The 18144-nt window shown below is 39.0% G+C and overlaps 3 protein-coding genes across 3 annotated transcripts; 1 reads left to right on the top strand and 2 right to left on the bottom strand.

Annotated features, from left to right (window-relative positions):
- Nucleotides 1-3749: 3749 nt before the first annotated feature.
- Nucleotides 3750-5092, bottom strand: LOC145711425 (replication factor C subunit 1-like). Its single transcript, XM_081789117.1, has 4 exons — nt 4504-5092; nt 4127-4464; nt 3843-4059; nt 3750-3799 (listed from the first exon to the last, which is right to left on the bottom strand). The coding sequence occupies exons 1-4, from the start codon at nt 5090-5092 to the stop codon at nt 3750-3752; spliced, it is 1194 nt and encodes a 397-aa protein (XP_081645243.1).
- Nucleotides 5093-10713: 5621 nt separating this feature from the next.
- On the top strand, nt 10714-12786 carry LOC145706662 (solute carrier family 22 member 15-like). The gene is made up of 4 exons (XM_081784092.1): nt 10714-10982; nt 11027-11592; nt 11715-12466; nt 12507-12786. The coding sequence occupies exons 2-4, from the start codon at nt 11332-11334 to the stop codon at nt 12784-12786; spliced, it is 1293 nt and encodes a 430-aa protein (XP_081640218.1). The 5' UTR covers nt 10714-10982; nt 11027-11331.
- A 20-nt stretch (nt 12787-12806) lies between these two features.
- On the bottom strand, nt 12807-14552 carry LOC145706621 (monocarboxylate transporter 9-like). Its single transcript, XM_081784046.1, has 6 exons — nt 13858-14552; nt 13698-13797; nt 13369-13657; nt 13202-13330; nt 12962-13154; nt 12807-12918 (listed from the first exon to the last, which is right to left on the bottom strand). Exons 1-6 carry the CDS (start codon nt 14031-14033, stop codon nt 12807-12809), a joined length of 999 nt encoding a protein of 332 aa, XP_081640172.1. The 5' UTR covers nt 14034-14552.
- Between the last annotated feature and the right edge of the window lie 3592 nt (nt 14553-18144).

The raw sequence follows: 18144 nt of genomic DNA, 5'->3' as shown, positions 1-18144 counted from the left end.
TCAACAATGAGATTGTCATAGATTCATATTTCGAAAAAATTTTATTTCAACAAAGCCGATATCGAAAATAAAGCAGGGCAAAATAGCTTTCTGTAGAGCAATAATCGCACGAGTTAAACTACAGTTAAAAAAAAAAAATAAAAAAGCTAGATTAAAAGATCATTTTATTGCACGCTCCGCGTGCTATATTTATTAGAAACAAATGGAACGTTAATAAAATGGTGATTTGCCGCCATTATGCAAGGTGCATGACTTTCAGGGTGTTTAAAAATGTCAGAATGATATTTTAATGAGGAATATTATCAAACTCACAAATAGAAATAAATAATCTTAGTTATCGATTATGTTAAAATCCCTTAAATATTTGTTTTATCTTTCAATTTTTAAGTTTATGGTTCTCAGCTCGTCTTGAAAAGAGAGCAAATTTTTCTTCTTTACTCAAATTCTATTGGCTACCTAGATGGCGCACTTTGCAGGCAAACACAAATTAATTTTGTGGCAGCAACAAAAGAGTATTTTTCCAAGCAGCGCACCAGAGATTTTGTTTTCTTCGAGAATCATGGAAGAACAAGGCAACAAGCTTTGGTCAGCATCCCTCGAGCAATATTTATAAGCAATAGTCAATGATTAGTAAGTCGGATAAAAATAGGTTTTGTCATAAACAGAAGAACTATGCTGACCTACAGTACAGAGAAGTGTTTCCGCTGCAGCACGAAACAGCTTTCAAATGGGTAAAATTGATATACGTTTCAAGATGATCACATGGCCTTAATTAAATTACGCTATTAAGATGCCATCGCAGCGGTGCTTGGAGAAAACACTACACAAAAACATAATCTCGACGAACAAAAGTGATATTTTTAAGCTTAATCAATTTTATTCAGAAAATTTAGTACTCAAGCGAATCAAGGCACAGCATCACAAAATTCACTGGACAGTTTCGATGATCAAAGTTTTGGTTAGTTCGATAATTGCTATTTTAGATAAAATTATTTTTATAAAGACGAATACGTGCACCAACTATTGGACAAGAAGTAGATGAAAATAATTTTACTGTATGCACAATGAACTGCGCTTATCACAATAAATTACAATAAAGTGAATTACGATTGTTAAGCATTGTAGCGATCTTGTGTGTCAAACCCGCTTCGATTTAATACGTATTTTATCACACCAAGCAAAGTTTTAAAAAATATTTAGATTGGGTAATAGAAGGCCTTATGGTCCCCCTTTTAAATTTGTTTTCGTTTTGCCTTTAACGAGAGAGATGATTTCAATTACTATGATTAGTGAGATCGAAGAGCATTCCCAAGAAAGCGCTGGTATTATGAGTTTGCTATCGAACCTAACAAAACAAAAAAGACCGTATAAGATGAAGGAATTAAAGCCCCTGTAGTCTTTTTAATTTTATCTTCGTTTCCCCTTAACGAAAAATAAAAATAACTAAATAATGTTAATGATTCGATTCGAACCCGTTGTTGCGTCAATGAAATATCGAGGCAAGTCTGACCGACATTTTTAAGACGGCGCGAGCAATAAGTAAATTTTGACACGAGGTGAGTTGTCACAAGAGCGACTGCTTCATTCGGATTCATTTTTTAAATATGTCACAGAGATCTCTTGCATCTGGTAATTTTGGGGCTCCCAGTTCGACAAGATTTTCGATGACAGTTACTTTGGTAAGGATTAATCGAAGTCCTTCGTAACAAATGCCTTTAGAAAAACACGACAGAAAAAATGGCTCTGAATTAGCCGCTGAAGACGCAGATTTTGGAGCTCCCAGTTCGACAATGACTTCAATGACGATTATTTTGGTAAAAATAATACACAGTCATTTAGGTTTAATTTTTAAAAGAAAACGCCCGAATAGATGACAGTGAAATAGCTGCAGAAGCCTTAGATCGGCCATCGACGTCAGCCACGGCGGACAAAAATTCTTCATTGAGCAGGTACCTTTTCAAATGAACACCTACCGTAGCCTTACAATTAAATCAGTATGAACGAGGGTGCCAATGTAGACCCGATCATCAATGCGTCGCAAACATCTATGGATTCAATCGACCAGTTATGGCAAGGTATGATAAATTTTGTTTCAAACGAGGAAAAAATCAAGATGACCCGGCGGTTGGATCACTCATCACAAACGCGAGAGAAAAGAAACAAGCTGATGTTAATGGGTATCTTCGCAACGAAGTTGTTTTGGAGAAAGCCGATATGCAAGACGTCGAAGCATCAATGAACGTAGACATCGGTGAGGCTCATAATAACAAAGCATCCGATTCGGACTTGTCTTCGCAGCTTTAATATCGAGTTGGGAAGATAAGCCCTCTTTCTTTTGGCACAAACGGCAAGATTATATTTAAGACGCTGAAGATGAGGAACGAAAGCTACCCTGCTGCATGGAATACGAAACAATAATAGTCATGAAAGGCAACTTAGGCCCGTGGGAAGGTAAATTCAATTCAATACTAACGTCGATTAGACATTTAACACGCATCTTAGGAACCCCTCCGTGTGAATTCCATAAAAATTATTACGAATCGTGGTTGAGGATGGCGAAGAATGCTGAACGAGAACGGGTTATTTATGCCAATGAAACGAAACTTGAAAGGAAAAAACGAAAGGAACGGGAAGCAAAAAGCGCAACCAGAAGAAGCCAGAATTTAGCACATTCTGGTGCTACGACCCAACGAAATATTCGAATAAGGAAGTCGTCCTCCCAAAGCGAATAAGAAGAGAGCATATCGAGGAGAAAAAAATCGAGGATATCTGTGATTAAATATCAAATAAAAAGAAACAGATTTAATTATGATTTATCTGTAAATGATACACGCAAAATATAAATGCAGGGGTAGATTCAAAATATCGACTTGATGCAAAGCAGGAGTTTATTCTTACTATGGAGCAAGTCGCTTTAGATAACATGAGTGAAAGTTTATGATATTAACCTGCAGTGGTGTAATTAAGGGTATCCATCGACAGTCGTAGAGACGAAATAAGACAGAAATGAATTAATTCATTTGAATTTGAATTCACCGTGAAGCTTTTAATAATGATTTCAATTTATTCAAATAATAAAACTTAAATAGAAAATAATTATTGTTCATCATTCAAAATTTTGCTTCTTCTTTTCAGATACTTTTCCATGGAAGACAATTCTTTTTGTCTTCTTTCTTCTTTCTTTCGTTTTTGCTGTATTTCTACGGCCGACTTTTTAGTTTTCGTCATCTCATTCATTTTTGCCTGCGCTTTCGTCATCCAATTTGATATATTTTCGCCAGAATCCGCTGCATTTGCAGAGTTTTCTCTTAAGCAAGTATTTTTTCAGAAAAACTTAAGTAAGAAACGAAAGTACCCTTCTTTCTCGATAGCCAAAGAGATGGATTTAAGCGACGAGGTTTTCTTCTTTTGAGGAGCATTAGTATCGACAAGATAGGGCAATATTCCTTCCGACTTATTGCAAATTTTTGTCAGGGAGCTTTTGACCGAAGGTAATACACGAAAAAGCAAATGCCTTTGATTCGGCCAATGATTTAGCTCCAGGAGATTGTCCATGTCGTTTTTTGTAATTCTATAATGAAAAAATATCATTTGGATAATATATATATATACCTATTGTCGATTAGCATTCCTTTGACGATTTGGACTCCCTCCCCGTGGAATTTGATTTGAGGATTCGCAAACGAGTGGAAGGCAAAGGATTTCGCAGAAAGATGGGAGGAAGCACGTAATAAGGTCCATGCGACTGCTTAATCCATTTTGCGAGAGGAATTGTATGAAAGATGGGCCAAGAGCTCAGCTTAGCGCAAATTGATTATTTGTTTAATAAAATAAGTTCAAACCTGCAATCAGACGATTCTTCTGAGCAGTAGATTGCTTTCCGAAAATGGCGGGAAATTTCATGCGATTGTATCCAAAAGAGCCTCGAAGATACACACCGGGAATAATTGTAGAAAAGGCGCCAATAACTGGCAAAAGCCTCCAAGTCGTTGACAGGGGATTCATTAAATCGGAAGACGAAATGGCGCTCGCAGACTTTGAGATGAGTTGCATGTGTTCCTAAAATAAATATTAACACTTGTTGAAAAAAAAGTCATACAATCTCATTGGCGTCACTTGGTCTCACCCTGACGTAATTTTCATAAACGAAATTTGGCAGGAGGTTGTAATCACTGAAGAACAATTCTTGTTTCTCATCAAGAGAAAATTTGGCATCGAAAACATTTTTGCAAGCGTCAAATGGACTTTTAGGGCGCGTATGGTGACCATCAAGCGGTAGAAACTTCTTGAGATCAATATTGTCCATCGATTCATCTTTGAGGTTAATGCGACGTTTGTCAGCTGACATCATAAACACAGTATTAAGTATTCTTCGAAAATCGTAATTGTGCGACCTTGCAATAAGCGTAAGTTCACTCTTCTGCAGATCGAGATTTTCCTTGTGGCAAATATGAAACAATCTCCCTAATAAATAAAAACAAGAAATAGACAAAGAAAAGATACCCAAAATTGCTGTTTCAGAAGGAGTTGGGAAAACAAGGTCATAGCAGGTTTTAATCAGCGCTCGGATGTTGGGATTGCCTCTATCATTTGCTATCATTATGATAGGGATACGACAAGTGTTCAGCAGCTTTTTGAGTTCATTAAACCCGCCGAAATCTTCATTTCCAGCAATTCCATCGACTTCATCCATAAGACATACTTCTCCAGGGCATGAGAAGGAAGCCGATTGATCGAGCATCGAATGAATATGAGCAAAATCCACTGAACTCGCAACATCATTTTGTACGTTTGTTCGATTTCGCTTGTCGGAGCTGTTAAATTCGATGACTCGCATTCCCAATGACTTCGGCACCACATGAGAAGCAGTTGTTTTTCCAATACCCGGCGGACCAGTTAAAAGAATAGAGCGATAGGAACCAGGAGAGCCTTTTGGATGATAAGAGGAATCTTTGCTTTCGAGAACACGGTTGTCATGCCACTCTTGCAGCCATTCACGAAGCTTGTTAACAGCGCTGTCTTTACGAGAATGCCCGAAAAGATCGTTTATAGATGGTTTGTACTTATCCGTCCAATACACTGCTTTTTCCATGCCGGAAAAAGAAGAACCCTGAGAAACAGTTGCCGAAGAAACCCTATAATACTTGTAGAATTTTAAGGAAAGAAGCACTTACTGTTCTATAGATTTGCCATCTGTGAGCAATACAGATTTTTTTTCGAGGAGAAGCTGAGCACGATTTGAAGAATATTTAATTGGAGGAACATACTCCCGTGTATCAGATGTCTCGCGCGGTCGGCTGCTAGAAGGGCGCTTATTAGATCCATTAGACCGGAAACGAATGAGATCCAAGAATTGTTCCTCGCTTATCTTCTTAACGCCCTTTTCGCTGGCATCAAGTATTTTCTTTTGCCCAGAATTATTCGGACCAACAATAAGATAGTCTGTTTGACGTGAAATTTGCGTAGTAAGCTTACCGCCAAACTTAACAATTAGCTCCTTTAATTCGTCGCGGTTAAGGCTAACTCCGTCTCCAGTAGCGACAAATGTTAGCTTCTTTAGGCAATTGGGAGAGCCTTTAGGTAAAGACTTCTGGCTAGGATTCGTAGCTCGGCCGATATGTCGATAAATAACATTTGACGCTTTATTCGTCTCAGTCTTTTCGCGGCATGATGGTGTCGGAGTAGGAAATCTTGATGAATCAGCAAGTGAAAGAGCTAAGTTCACATCAGCGGAAGAGTCACTGGAAGTACTTGATAAGGAGAGCACGCGACATTTTCAGAGGCAACCATTTCCGGATCAGCAGGAGAGACAGTAGGGCTAGTCTCTGAGACTTCGACAAAGCCTTCAGAGGTAGATGAGGGGACTGTTAATGATTGAGATTCGAGTTGAACTTGTTCAGGAGCAGGGAGAGACTGCGTTTCGAGTATTGTAGTATTTACAGCAGTAACGGAATCGATACTCGATGAATTTACTTCATTGAGAGGATTTTCAATTGATTTACGATCGTGTTCAAGTGGAGAATCGATAGAATTCTGCATAGAAGATGCAGAATTAACAGCCGGAAGAGAAATTTCGCAAATGACTTCCGCGCCAGCAATATTTGCGTTAGAGTCCACCACCTCAATAGGAGTTTCGTTTGACTTATAGTCGGAAACATCAGATTTTGTCGGAATTTTCGTGGTGGGCACAGAGTTATTTAGCGGGTGAAGAACTTTTCTTTTTGCATGAAGATGCGGTCGTTCAATTGCTGGATTGTTGACACTGCCAGGAGAAGCACATTTGTTGTCCTTGTTTTGATAGCGATTACAAATAAGAGGAAATCCATCAAATCGCTTCGTAGGTATCTCAACGAGACCAAGGTGGTCGAATGGCCGGCGTTTTCGTTGAGAACTGGCACCTGACAGTAAATTTAAACGCTCTAATCCAGAGGTAGATGTCGAAGAATTGGAAGCAACATTGGATGGTGGACTCAACGGATCATTATTAGCCAGCCACGGCGGTAATCCCATTCTAGAAAAAATCATAAGTATAAAAGAAAATGAGATAGTGAATTCCACCGTGGACAGTTTTCATGTAATATTTTATTAATAAAAAGTCCCGGAGATCGCAAGAATGATCAATTAAAAAGCACACATAAACTTGTAGCAAAAAAGAGAGAATAAAGAAAGACAAAATTGCAAATAAGAGGTAGATTTAAAGAAATAGTCAAATACAAGAAAATGTTATATACAGTTCTTCAGTCAATATTGGCGGTGTTGGTGTCGGAGGCGTTGGCTTTGACGGCGAACTTGGCCAGAAGAGAAAATCAGGTGTTGGCTAGAAGCGATAAATTATGGAACGGGGTATCTGCTAGTGGTACAAACAGGACTCAAACATTATCAATCAGTCGTTGTATTGATAAAGAACAAGAGTTATTGCAGACGTACCGTTAAAAAGAAATTCACCTTGTTGAAAAACTTCAAAAGCTCCATTAATCGCTTTGCATACTTCCCAATGATTTGTGCATATTGTCATCTGAACAGCAATCAAAAACAATAAATTAAACGAAACCTACTTTTTCTAAAAGATGAACTTCGCTTCTCTTTATCCAACAAAAGAAGAATCTTCTTTAACCTCTTGTTTCAGTCGCTAGAATGTTCAAAAATAATTATGATATGTTTGGCCATTCAAACTTGGCGCGCTTACAAACTAAATCGAAAGCGTGGGCTGAACGCGGGGGAAAGAGGGCCTTTTCTAAAACGCGACCCGAGAACGGACTTTTTCGAAGCAAATCTTTATAGAAATAATGTCAAGGGATACAACCAGTGAAAGTCTTCTGCCAAAGAGTTTTGCCAGTAATATCCCGATGACGAATATTAATAGAGATTTTGCCAAGAAATAAGTACTTTAATTCCATATTTTTGATTTGACAGAGAAACTCACAGTACCCGAATTATTTTAAAAAGTTCGTTACTCATCATTCGTCTTCTGCCAAAAGATGAAAAATAAGTATCGAATGTCAAACAAGATGCATGCGACCTTCTGCCAAAGGAAGCAGCAACTTATATAGAGGGAGACAAGTTTGTCTGTCAAATCAAACATCGGGGTGGGAAGGGGCCTTTCGAACGAAAAAGATAATTTTTTGAGAAATCGCCAAAAAAGTGCTGGCCAAATCGTTAAAAATTCCCCCGTCCCACCCCTAGCTACCAGTATATACATGGTTCAAATTCAATAATATTCGAACGAAAAAGATATTTATTTGAAAAATCGGAAAAAAGTTGCAGGCCAAATCGTTAAAAATTCCCCCGTCCCACCCCTAGCTACCAGTATATACATGGTTCAAATTTTCGTTCAGGGGAAGAAGATAGGCACGCATCCGCGTGCCATAGTTACTAGAAACAGACAGGTATGCTGGAAAGTCGTCGTCGTGGAGAGAATGCACGCTCCGCGTGAACCTTGTTGGAAGATGAAGTTGTTTGAGAGTGAAGGGCACGCTCCGCGTGCCATAAAAACTAGGAAAAGACAGGTAGGTTAGGTTAGTTACCTTTTTGGAAGAAGGGCACGCTCCGCGTGCCATAAAAACTAGGAAAAGACAGGTATGTTAGGTTAGTTACCTTTTTGGAAGAACTGGCACGCTCCGCGTGAATCTTGTTGGAAGAATTGGCACGCTCCGCGTGAACCTTGTACGAAGAGATGCCACGCTCCGCGTGAATCTTGTTTGAAGAGAAAAAACGAAAATTTTTGAAATCTTTTCCGGTCGAAATCTTCTGGGCTCGAATTAAAATTACTCGAAGAGGTTCGAGTTAAAAGATTTCGACCGGAGAAGATTTCGAGGAAAAAGATTTCGACCAGAGAAGATTTCGAGTAAAAAGATTTCGATGGGAAAAGATTTCGAGTAAAAAGATTTCGAGTGGAGACAGTTTCGAGTCCAAAAGACAAGCCCAAAATTTTATATTTTTGAATATGAGTGGTATTAATCTTCTGCAGCTCACATAAAATTTCTTGACTATGAAAGACAATTACTCTTCCGAACTCGTCTGTGCTGTTTTTGCAGAGGTATTGCTTTCGAAACGCTAGGTTTTAATTGAGTTTTTATCAAGTAAATACATTTTTACTGTCGATTTGATGTCGTCGAACAGGCGAAAGACATGCGGGAATGCTGGGAATCGAGTCCGGTTGAGCAACCAACATTTGATTCTCTTGAAGGAAATTCTCAAAAGAGTTTCAAGCACCGTTTTGCTGAAAATTGAATAGTAACAGTACTATGTCTATAATTTCACCTTATGTCAGAGGAAGCTTGAATAGTTTGATTGAGAAAATCGCATTCAGATTCGACCCAAAACGGTTTTTCAGAAAGCGAACTTGACTTTGCAATTTCAAACCAAGGAAGAGATGCTCCTTTTTCTTCGCAAATTTCTTCCGCTTGAGAGGAATGATTTTCGTATAAAAGAGATCTCATTACATTTTCAAGATTTTGAATGTGAAATTGATATTTAATGCTGTCCGTTCCTTCACTATACGTCATGAAGAAATTAACTACCTCGAAACCTTTGAACCTAGGCTCGACAATATGGCTTGATTCAGGGCCTAAAGAACAAGAATGAAGGTCGTTTATGCTTGTATATAAAGTAAGGGCAAATTAAGGGGGAGGTGTCTGGAACCGTCAATTTCGACAAATTTTTCGTGGAAATTTTCAACCAATCAGAAGCCTGAAATCGGCATACCGGCGAATGAGCTGCCGAGTAGCCGCCCACGCAAAATTTGACGTAATTTTTTTGTCGAGTCCAGACATCATCCCAAATTAAGGAGCCTAATAGGCCCTAACTCCGATATTAAAAACATCTTGTCGAGCCCAGCTTTAAAGACCTTGCCACCCGAACCTGCCGCGAGAACTGTTATGTTATGAATATCGTCTCCGGTCACTTTTCGCCTTGGCTAGGAAACCTGTGTAGAAAGCTGAGTCAGGGTCTTCAAGTTCTTTTAGACTCTGGCTCGGGCTTTCTACACAGGTTGCCGAGCCAAGCTTTACGCTTAATCTTGGAGGATGGAAAAGGCTTTGGACCACTTTGAAGGAATTGGTAAGTCGACTCGTCCAGATCCTCTGCTGTTATTTGGCTCATTAAATCTATGAACGTTTGTTTCGTTAAAAACGAATAATTTTCAACTTACCAGAAGAGTGATATTCAGAGATCACATTCAACACCGGCTTGGTAAGCACCAACCTTCGATTCTACTTAGAAGATATTTCTTAAAAGAACTTACAGTGTCAGCGCGAAATAAAACAGAACAAGAACCCATTTTTTACGAAGAAAAATCTCTCTTAAAATTGTTTCTTCCATTTTCTGAAGAAGTTCTTTTGGAACGGCTTCGAAAATAGCTTTTTTAAATAGGAATTTATAACGTTTTATTGAACAAGATTTTACTAGCGTCATTATTTTATTGCATTTATTACAATATTGTTCATCAAAGCTGAATACTTGACTAGCTGAGAGGTTCAGCATAGAACTTTCTTTGATCTTTTATGGATCAGAACAGAGTTGCAAATTTGCTGAGCTGAGTGAGCTGAGCTGACTGAGTGAGCTGAGCAGTCGCTCAGCTCAGCTCACTGATTTTCGTAAATGAATTTATCTGCTCAGCTCAGCTCAGCTCAGACAATAATCACTCAGCTCAGCTCAGCTCAGCTCAATTATTCTCGAACATGATCTGTTCTGCTCAGCTCAGCTCAGACAAGTATCATGCAGCTCAGCTCAGCTCAATGATTTTAACACAATTTCACTACTAAAAAACAGTAAAAAATAGATCAAATCAGCTCACTCAGCTCAGCTCAGCTCTAATTAGGGTCTGTTCAGCTCAGCTCAGCTCAACTTCCTTTAAAATAGGTCTGCTCAGCTCAGCTCAGCTCAATCACCTCTGAAAATGGCCAGCTCAGCTCAGCTCATCTCAGTGAGCTCCGAAATAGGCCGGCTCAGCTCAGAGAATTTCTCACTCAGCTCAGCTCAGCTCAACTCAGCGAAAATGAAGCCAAATTTGCAACTCTGGATCAGAAACTGCTGTTTTTAGTGGACTCTTTTTTTTCATGCCCATAAATAAAATTAAAGTGAATAATAAGTTCATTTTCTTCCACGAATCTTTTCAAAGGATTTTTGTATTCTGTTCAATGTCAGATCTTATTCCTGAGGGCATGCCTCCTTACTTTCCATTTCTTTTTCCGTTGATTCATCGGAACTTTTATTGAAAAAAGATTTCCGCGAAAAACAAAAAGCTTTAATGACTCTCAGCGTTTGAAAAAAAGTAATCTTTTGTGTTATTTTTTTTCTGAGCCGGAGGCTGTTTTTGCTTAGATCGTGAGCGCTGAGCTGCAAAATTTGGGAGAAAAAATAGAGAGGATGAAAAATGAAGAAGGAATACAGTGGTTTTGATCAAATTTATACAAGACTTCCAGAGATATCGCGGTATCAGCTGAAGATCTTTTTCTTTGCTTCTTTTTCTATCATCTTTTCCGGTAAAGTAGAAAATTCATTTCCCAGTAACTCGAAAAATATTCAGGCTGCGTTCAAAATGCTTCAGTTTTACTCAACGCAAAACCTCAAAACTACCGCTGCCGCCCTTCAAACCCAGCTTTTTCATCCCTTTCGTTCAAAGAAATAGAAAAAGTGACCCCTTCAAATCCATGCCGAGCATATTCAGCACCGAATTCTAGCGAGAATCTTCCTCAAAAATGCGAAATCTGCACGAGTGGCTTTGTCTTCTCCCCCGAAAATCCATTCACACAAACTGCCGTCACCGAGTTCAACTGGCTCTGCGAAGAAAACTCGTAGATCAAGTCCTCAGAACTTTCCATTTCAATCTTTATGCTTGGTCTGCTTTTCGGCGCCATCGTCTTTGGCAAGATTTCTGACCGGATCGGACGAAAACGAGGGCTTTTTCTTGCATTTACGCTTGGATTGGCGACGAATTTTCTGCTGGTCTTTGTGAAAGGACCAGTTGGTTTCACGATTCTTCGATTTTTCGCGGGGGCTTTTGCTCATGCCTGCGTAGTGGTTAGTTATGTTTATGTGATTGAACAGATTGGGCCTTCTTGGAGAACATTTATTGGCTCTCAACATCTTCAGGCATGGCTTAGATCTTATATGAGTCGCTCAATTAAGGGTGTCAACAACGATTGAGTGAGGTCAAAACTTTTTCGAAATCGTTGTTGACACCCTTAAAGATCCTTTTCGAGCCTTTCACCCAGTTTTTCGAGCTTGGAATTGTGGTTCTCTCGATAATCGGCTACTACAACCGGGATTGGCACGATGTTCAAATCGCCTTTCTCTGGGTTGGAATCCCCTTTATTCCAATGTATTTTGCTCTCCCTCGCTCGACAAGATGGCTTTATTCAAAAGGAATGGTCAAAGAAGCAAGAGAAAACTTGGCAGCTTTGTCAGCAAAAACAAACGGATCGATAGACACGAATTTTCTCGATAAATTTGAAGAAAAATTCCTCGCTCCGGAAAGCTCTGTTGCTTGTGAATCTTATGGCGTCGTGGATTTGTTTAAAAACTCGAAGTTGCGAAAATTGACGTTGATCATGTGCTTCAACTGGTTCGTCACATCGATGGTCTATTACGGGCTCGGGCTAAACGCGGGAAGTCTCTCTGGTGATATCTTCATGAACAACGCTCTTTGTGGAATATTCGACGCTTTTGCAAAACTTGTCGCTCCGCTCTTTCTCCGCTCGAAACTCGGTCGTCGAGGTTCTCTTTGCTTTTTGTTCGTCGTTGGGGGACTCAGCTGCGTTGGCTCGATGATGGTCAAATTGAACTCGGGCTGCTACTCTGGAGAAAAGATAATGGAAAACGACTGCGAGATTGGAGGGAAAATAGAATGCGATAGCTGGACGGAAGAAATTTCAAAGTGGCTGGCTCTTGGGGGCAAATTCTGCTCCTCCGCGACTTTTACGATTGTTTATGTGTATACTGCAGAGCTTTATCCAACTTGCATCAGGTACAAATACCCTTATTTTCGCTCGCAACACTGATTCTAGAGCCACAGCGCTTGGAATATCTTCTGCTGGCGGAAGAATCGGCGGTGCTGTTTCTCCCCTAATTTTCGGCCTCGACGAGAGCGTTCCTGGCTTTTCCTTCACATTCTTCGGTCTTGCTGGCCTCCTCGCTGGATATCTGACTCTCAGACTTCCTGAAACACAGAACCGGCCGATGATGCAGTCAATGGCTGACTTTAACGACCTAGAATTTTCCAAAAGAAACACTGTTTTTCGAGACAAAGATGCGAAGCGACCTTTGCTCGACAATTCAACCCTGTAAAAATGATTTGAATATATTTATCAGTTTGAATTTCGTTTTGAACAGATTCTTTTAAAATTGAACGATGCAAGTAAGGGTATCACTCCGACAATCAGCGTTATTAACCCGCCGACGTAAAAGACCAGATTGTAGCTAAAAGGCGCGAAAATGAATTTGATTGAAAATAATCTCTTACCTTTTTGAGAAATCATAAATCATTCCTCCAACAAGGGGGCCTAGAAAAAGCGCAATTCCTTCCCAAAAAGTCAGCAAGCTCATGGCAGGAGCGAGCATTTCTGGAGGCACCAGGTCAGCAAATGTACAGGGAGTTAGGGAAAAGGGGCCGATAGAAATCCCCATCAAAGCACCGTAGATAAGGGAAGTCGAAGCTTAAAAACAGGGTTGTCAGGACTTAACATAATCTTTTCCTGCCTACCATTTGTTGAAAAATTGATGCAGAGTCCCATGATTCCTGACATGACATGTGACCAAGCCATCATGCCATAAGTACTGATGATTTTTCGATCGCACAAGATGCCGCAAACGATTTTCGAGACCGTATTTCCTCAACGAGTAAAAAAATCATCAAAAATACAATCTTACCAATAGCAATCAAACTCATACAAGAAAGTGCCTCGTAGACTTCAAGATTTATTCCATTGATCAATCTGTCGATGAAATACTGGAAGATGATCATGTAGCTGAAAAATCCAACAACGTCGCAGATGAACATGGCAGTGAAGCGGCGATTCTTGAACTGAGCGAAAATGGTCTCTTCTGAATTTGGACCAGGAGTAGTGCTTTTTGACTTGCGGGGAAGAAGACGCGACTCGGTGAAGAGGATCATTGAGTCAGCTACTGTCAGGCGGGAGGTCGTTATGTCAGGATCAAGCTGAGGGAGATATGGATGATAAGTTGATTTATGGACCAACCTTATCTCTGATGATTCTAGCGGATCGTTGACTAATCAAGTTGCTTTCTGTTATATTGTCGCTTATTTGCAAATAACTCCCGTATGGATTTCCATGAATGCTGAATAAATTTGAGAAATTAAGCCCAAGATTGTCAACTTGTAATTCAGTAAGCACTTACCTTTGCGAAGATTCGGCAATATGAAAACCAATTTTTGTTATTGTCTCTTTTGAAGGTGGTTCATCCATCTTCTCCGTGATTTCCGAAAGAATCCTTTCTGTCGCGTCCGATTCCGGTAAAATGCAGGGAAGAGCGAAAAGAGTGACGTGAAAAACGATTCCAGCATAAATCAGCATCGCTCCATTCCATGAAAAATTATTGATAAGGCCGTTGATAAGAAAAGGCAGCGGGAGACCAGCTATCGTATTTCCTCCGGTAATGAGAGCTAGCGCGATGTTTCTGTACTTGTCAAAGTATCGTCCAGCGATAAGAATGTGAGGCAAATAACTTTTTATCCGAGGGTCGATTATCGAGAAAACGAAGCTGGGTAAATATTGAACACCGGAATGTAATTCACAAAATTCTCATGTAAAACTATCGCCCCCTCGTCCCTTAATCCAATCCCAAGCCCAGCAATACAGCCATACGAAATGTACAAGTGCCAAATCTTCGTCGCGCAAAAGGAAAGACCCGTTCCCAGCATCATCAAAAATCCACCAAGCATTAGGGTTAATCGGTAGCCAAGTCTTGAAATAAGCTTTTCGCAGAAAAACGAGCCAATCATCATCCAGTTGACAATCACGAGACTTTGAATCAAGTTCAGCTGGAAGTCAGAACAAGGGGATGATCCGCAAAGGGGACTGACTCGCCAGGATCCAAGCTTTTCGAAGGGATACCCTTATTTTAGCAGCAGAAAGCCTTTAAGGGGGTAGATATCAAGAATCGCCATTTTCCGTCAGACTTTTCTCCCAAAGTTAAATTAGTAACACCCTTATTTTACTTTGGAAACAAAAAAAATTAGACCATTATTTATTTTCAGATTTGCCTTTTAGCACCTCGAAAGCTCAAGAAATCTTAATTAAGGGCTTCCAAAGGAAAAAGATAATTGCCTAAAATAAATTTTGAGCAGAAAAAATAAGGAGGTCACTTAGTTGAAAATTGGAGAAAAAACTGTTAGAAAGTCGATTTTTGATATCTATCCCCTTAAGTTCAGTATCCCTTGGCATGATCCCGCAAAAAGTAAACGCATTTCCAACACATAAAAAGTTTATTATAAAACAAACGACACTTTTCTCGAGTCATAAAAGCAGACATTTTTCAGAATACAAAGCTGATTTTTTATGACCCGTTTCAGATTATCAAAGAATATTTTCCATCGATTTCTCGTTTCATCTACAATATTCTCTTCTCTCTCAGTTTTTTGGAAAGTTTTATTTTCAGAAGCGGAAGATCAATAAAAAAATAATACGTTTGCCAAGCACGTCTTTTTTGTCTAGTTCAAACTGGTTGAAAGAAAGTTGTGTCCCTTGTGTCTTGAGCTCAAGAAAATTGCTCGAAAATGTGGGCGAGACCCAGAGCAACTAAGCCTTGTCTACATACACATGTAGATAAAGTAAGAATTTCGCGATTCTGAGGACATTATTACGTGGTTTCTCATTCTTCGAAATAGAAATAGGAGGCGTAAATTATTCAATCTGTGATAAGTATTTCAAAAGGCGTGGGAGCTCGTTGAGCTAAAATGACCTTTGTCTCAAAGTTCAGACGAAGATAGTTTCCCCAAATCTTGGTTTTAAATGGGTTCATAAAAGAAGCTGACTTTCCTTGATTTCGAAATTGAGTCATAAGAGACTCTTGCAATTAATATTTGCTTTTCATTGGCAGAGAAATAACAAGATAAATATCCTCCGGCCTATTTTTCTTCTTTTAATAACAGATAGTGCGAGAGAAGACGATGGGAAATCAGTACACGACGATTAAAAATGAGACGACAGCTGATTTTTATGTAATGAGGTGACTTCTTTCTGAAGAAGATTTGTAAGTTGGGAAATACTTTAGCTTTAACGATGCAGATCTCGTTTATTCGCAATATTATTTGTTCAAAAGATGCCCAGCTGGACAAACGATTGATATAGGAACTTCGGATAAAAACTCGAAAAAAATTTCTCTTTTCGCTATTTTCAAGTACTTCTTGTTTATAACCGTGACAAGAATGCCTCGCTGGGGATGCGATAAAAATTGGGATTGCTTTTTACATCGACGATAGGAATTTAATCACGTTAGAACATCTGAATGATCCCTTGTATAATATATCCGATGAATGTACTTGTAAAAATGATTTTTACTCGTGAGTCACTGTAATTAGCACTTTTTCTACCTTGATTTCACTATTCTATATTCTTTTTTGATGCTAAAATAAGCTTCAAGAGGATTCAACAAAGGTGACTACGATTTATGGCGAGTTCGGAACCATGAAGAAGTCGTCATCAGTTACATAGGTCGGGAACCATCTTCTTGTCAGAAAAAATGCCTTGAATTCAGGAGACAAGAAGGGCGCTGGAGTTAGGGAAACAAAGAATGCAGTGACTTATTTGACCAGATACACCTATCGATTTGACCCTGTCGATTCTAAAGCCGTGGCTGGAACCATGGACGGAATACGAAGATGGGCAGCTGCTCACCCAAATGATCCTGTCAATAAATAAGCAAAAAATAAAAATGATATTTGTATTGTCTTTTTACAGAAAATATAAATAAAGAATGAATAGTGAAACTAAAAGGAAGGAACTCAAAGCTTGGTCAAATGATCAAGCATCATCGAAAAATGAATAGATCTTCGTTTCATTCCAAAATCGGGCGTCTCTGGAAGTTTTTTCTCGTCTTCGAATTTTTCAAAAGTGCTTGATCCGCAGCTGAAAATAGAAATCATCTTGTTCATCAATTTTTCGTTTAGGCTTTCGTTGAGCATTTTTAAGTTTTTTTCTAAACTGTTTTGTGCTTTTTATGAAATTTGAATTGTTCTCGAGGTTTATAAAAGGGCTCGGAGCGGCGCTAGAGTGGTCGTCCTTCGCGATTTTGATCGGACAGGTGCGCTAGAATCTGACCGGGTCTAGAAAAGAGTCACTAGTTCAGATCAGATGGCCACCTTGCTCGGCAATTTGAAAGGATACCCAGAACTATCAGGTTGATCGGTAGGAGATCTTGGCGATAGAAGTTCCAAGGCTGACAAGAATCATTCATGGACTTTTTTCATGCAAATATAATGAAAAACTAAGACCATAAGAAGATATCGAGGACGAAAAATTGGTAATTTCTTAAAAAAAGAAATTTGAATTTTCAAGCCTATCCAAATTTAATGTTACTTATTTCTCGCTCCTGAGCTCTATCTATTTGTGTATCTTCTTCTAGTATTTTTACCAAAAAAAGAAAAACTCATGAGCCAAAAATTTTCAAAGAACAAGAAAAAAGACAACTTAAAATTTCCGCTTGTCGCTCGAGCGTCTTTCGCGAACACGAAAATTGCTTCCGATTTGGGTTTTATTGGGCTCAAGCCGCCTTTCGTTCGTGAAATTGCCGTATTTATTCACGCACTACTTCGCCGGCAATTTGTGGAGAGGGATGTTTGGAGGGAAATTTTGAGGATGTCCGAGTTTTAAATCGGTCAAAATTTGATCGATTTGTTGAATCGTCAGTCTGATTGCTTGAAATAAAGAAAAAGATCTTCCCTTGGAATTTTTGGGAGACAACAAAGAAAAACTTTTAAAATCCGAAATTTACAGTCGGTAACGGTGCGAATAAAAACAAAAAAGGGTCAATGTCAGTTTTAATTGAGCAAAATCATTAACAAGAAAAGAATGAATGACAAAAACCCATTTTCTTTCACGACATCTTTAGCTCGATTTGTCGCTATAGATTTCTCAAGTTCGGTTCCAAGTATTCTTTCTCGCTCAACCAACTTAATATTGAATTGTGTCCATATCTCTATATCATCGTCCATACCATTTCGAGGTTATCAATTTTTATCAAAACAGGATCATCAAAAGGTTGGATTAAGAATTTTTGAGACAAAGTTCTATCTTGCTCGCTGAGACTTCTGGTCGATAGTCCAATAAACGTCTGGTAATAATCATCAGAATCTAGTTTGCCATAGTCAATTGATTTTCCTTGGCAGCTGTTGCAAAAAATAACTTGAGAAATAAATTTCTATCAGTTTCAAACTCTTGAAAATACCTTCGCAAGAAATCTCCATCAGATTCTTTGAATTTACCGCTAAAACAGGCGCGATTGTTATTGTCATCGATCGACTGTCTTATTTTGCGTTCAATAGTCTTCAGAACTCAAATTAAAATTAATTTTTATAAAACAGAAAAAAGCTCTGTTGAGCAATTTCCTATATCAAAGCCAAGTTGATCCCAGTTTTCTTCAAGACACCCTTTTGTAACGAAAGGAGCTCCGTTTGACTGACAATTG

The sequence above is a fragment of the Oikopleura dioica genome, chromosome 1, assembly GCF_907165135.1.
Source record: "Oikopleura dioica chromosome 1, OKI2018_I68_1.0, whole genome shotgun sequence".
Lineage (NCBI taxonomy): Eukaryota > Metazoa > Chordata > Appendicularia > Copelata > Oikopleuridae > Oikopleura > Oikopleura dioica.
Note: the sequence above shows the minus strand (reverse complement) of the source record. Positions and strands in the feature narration are given on the sequence as shown.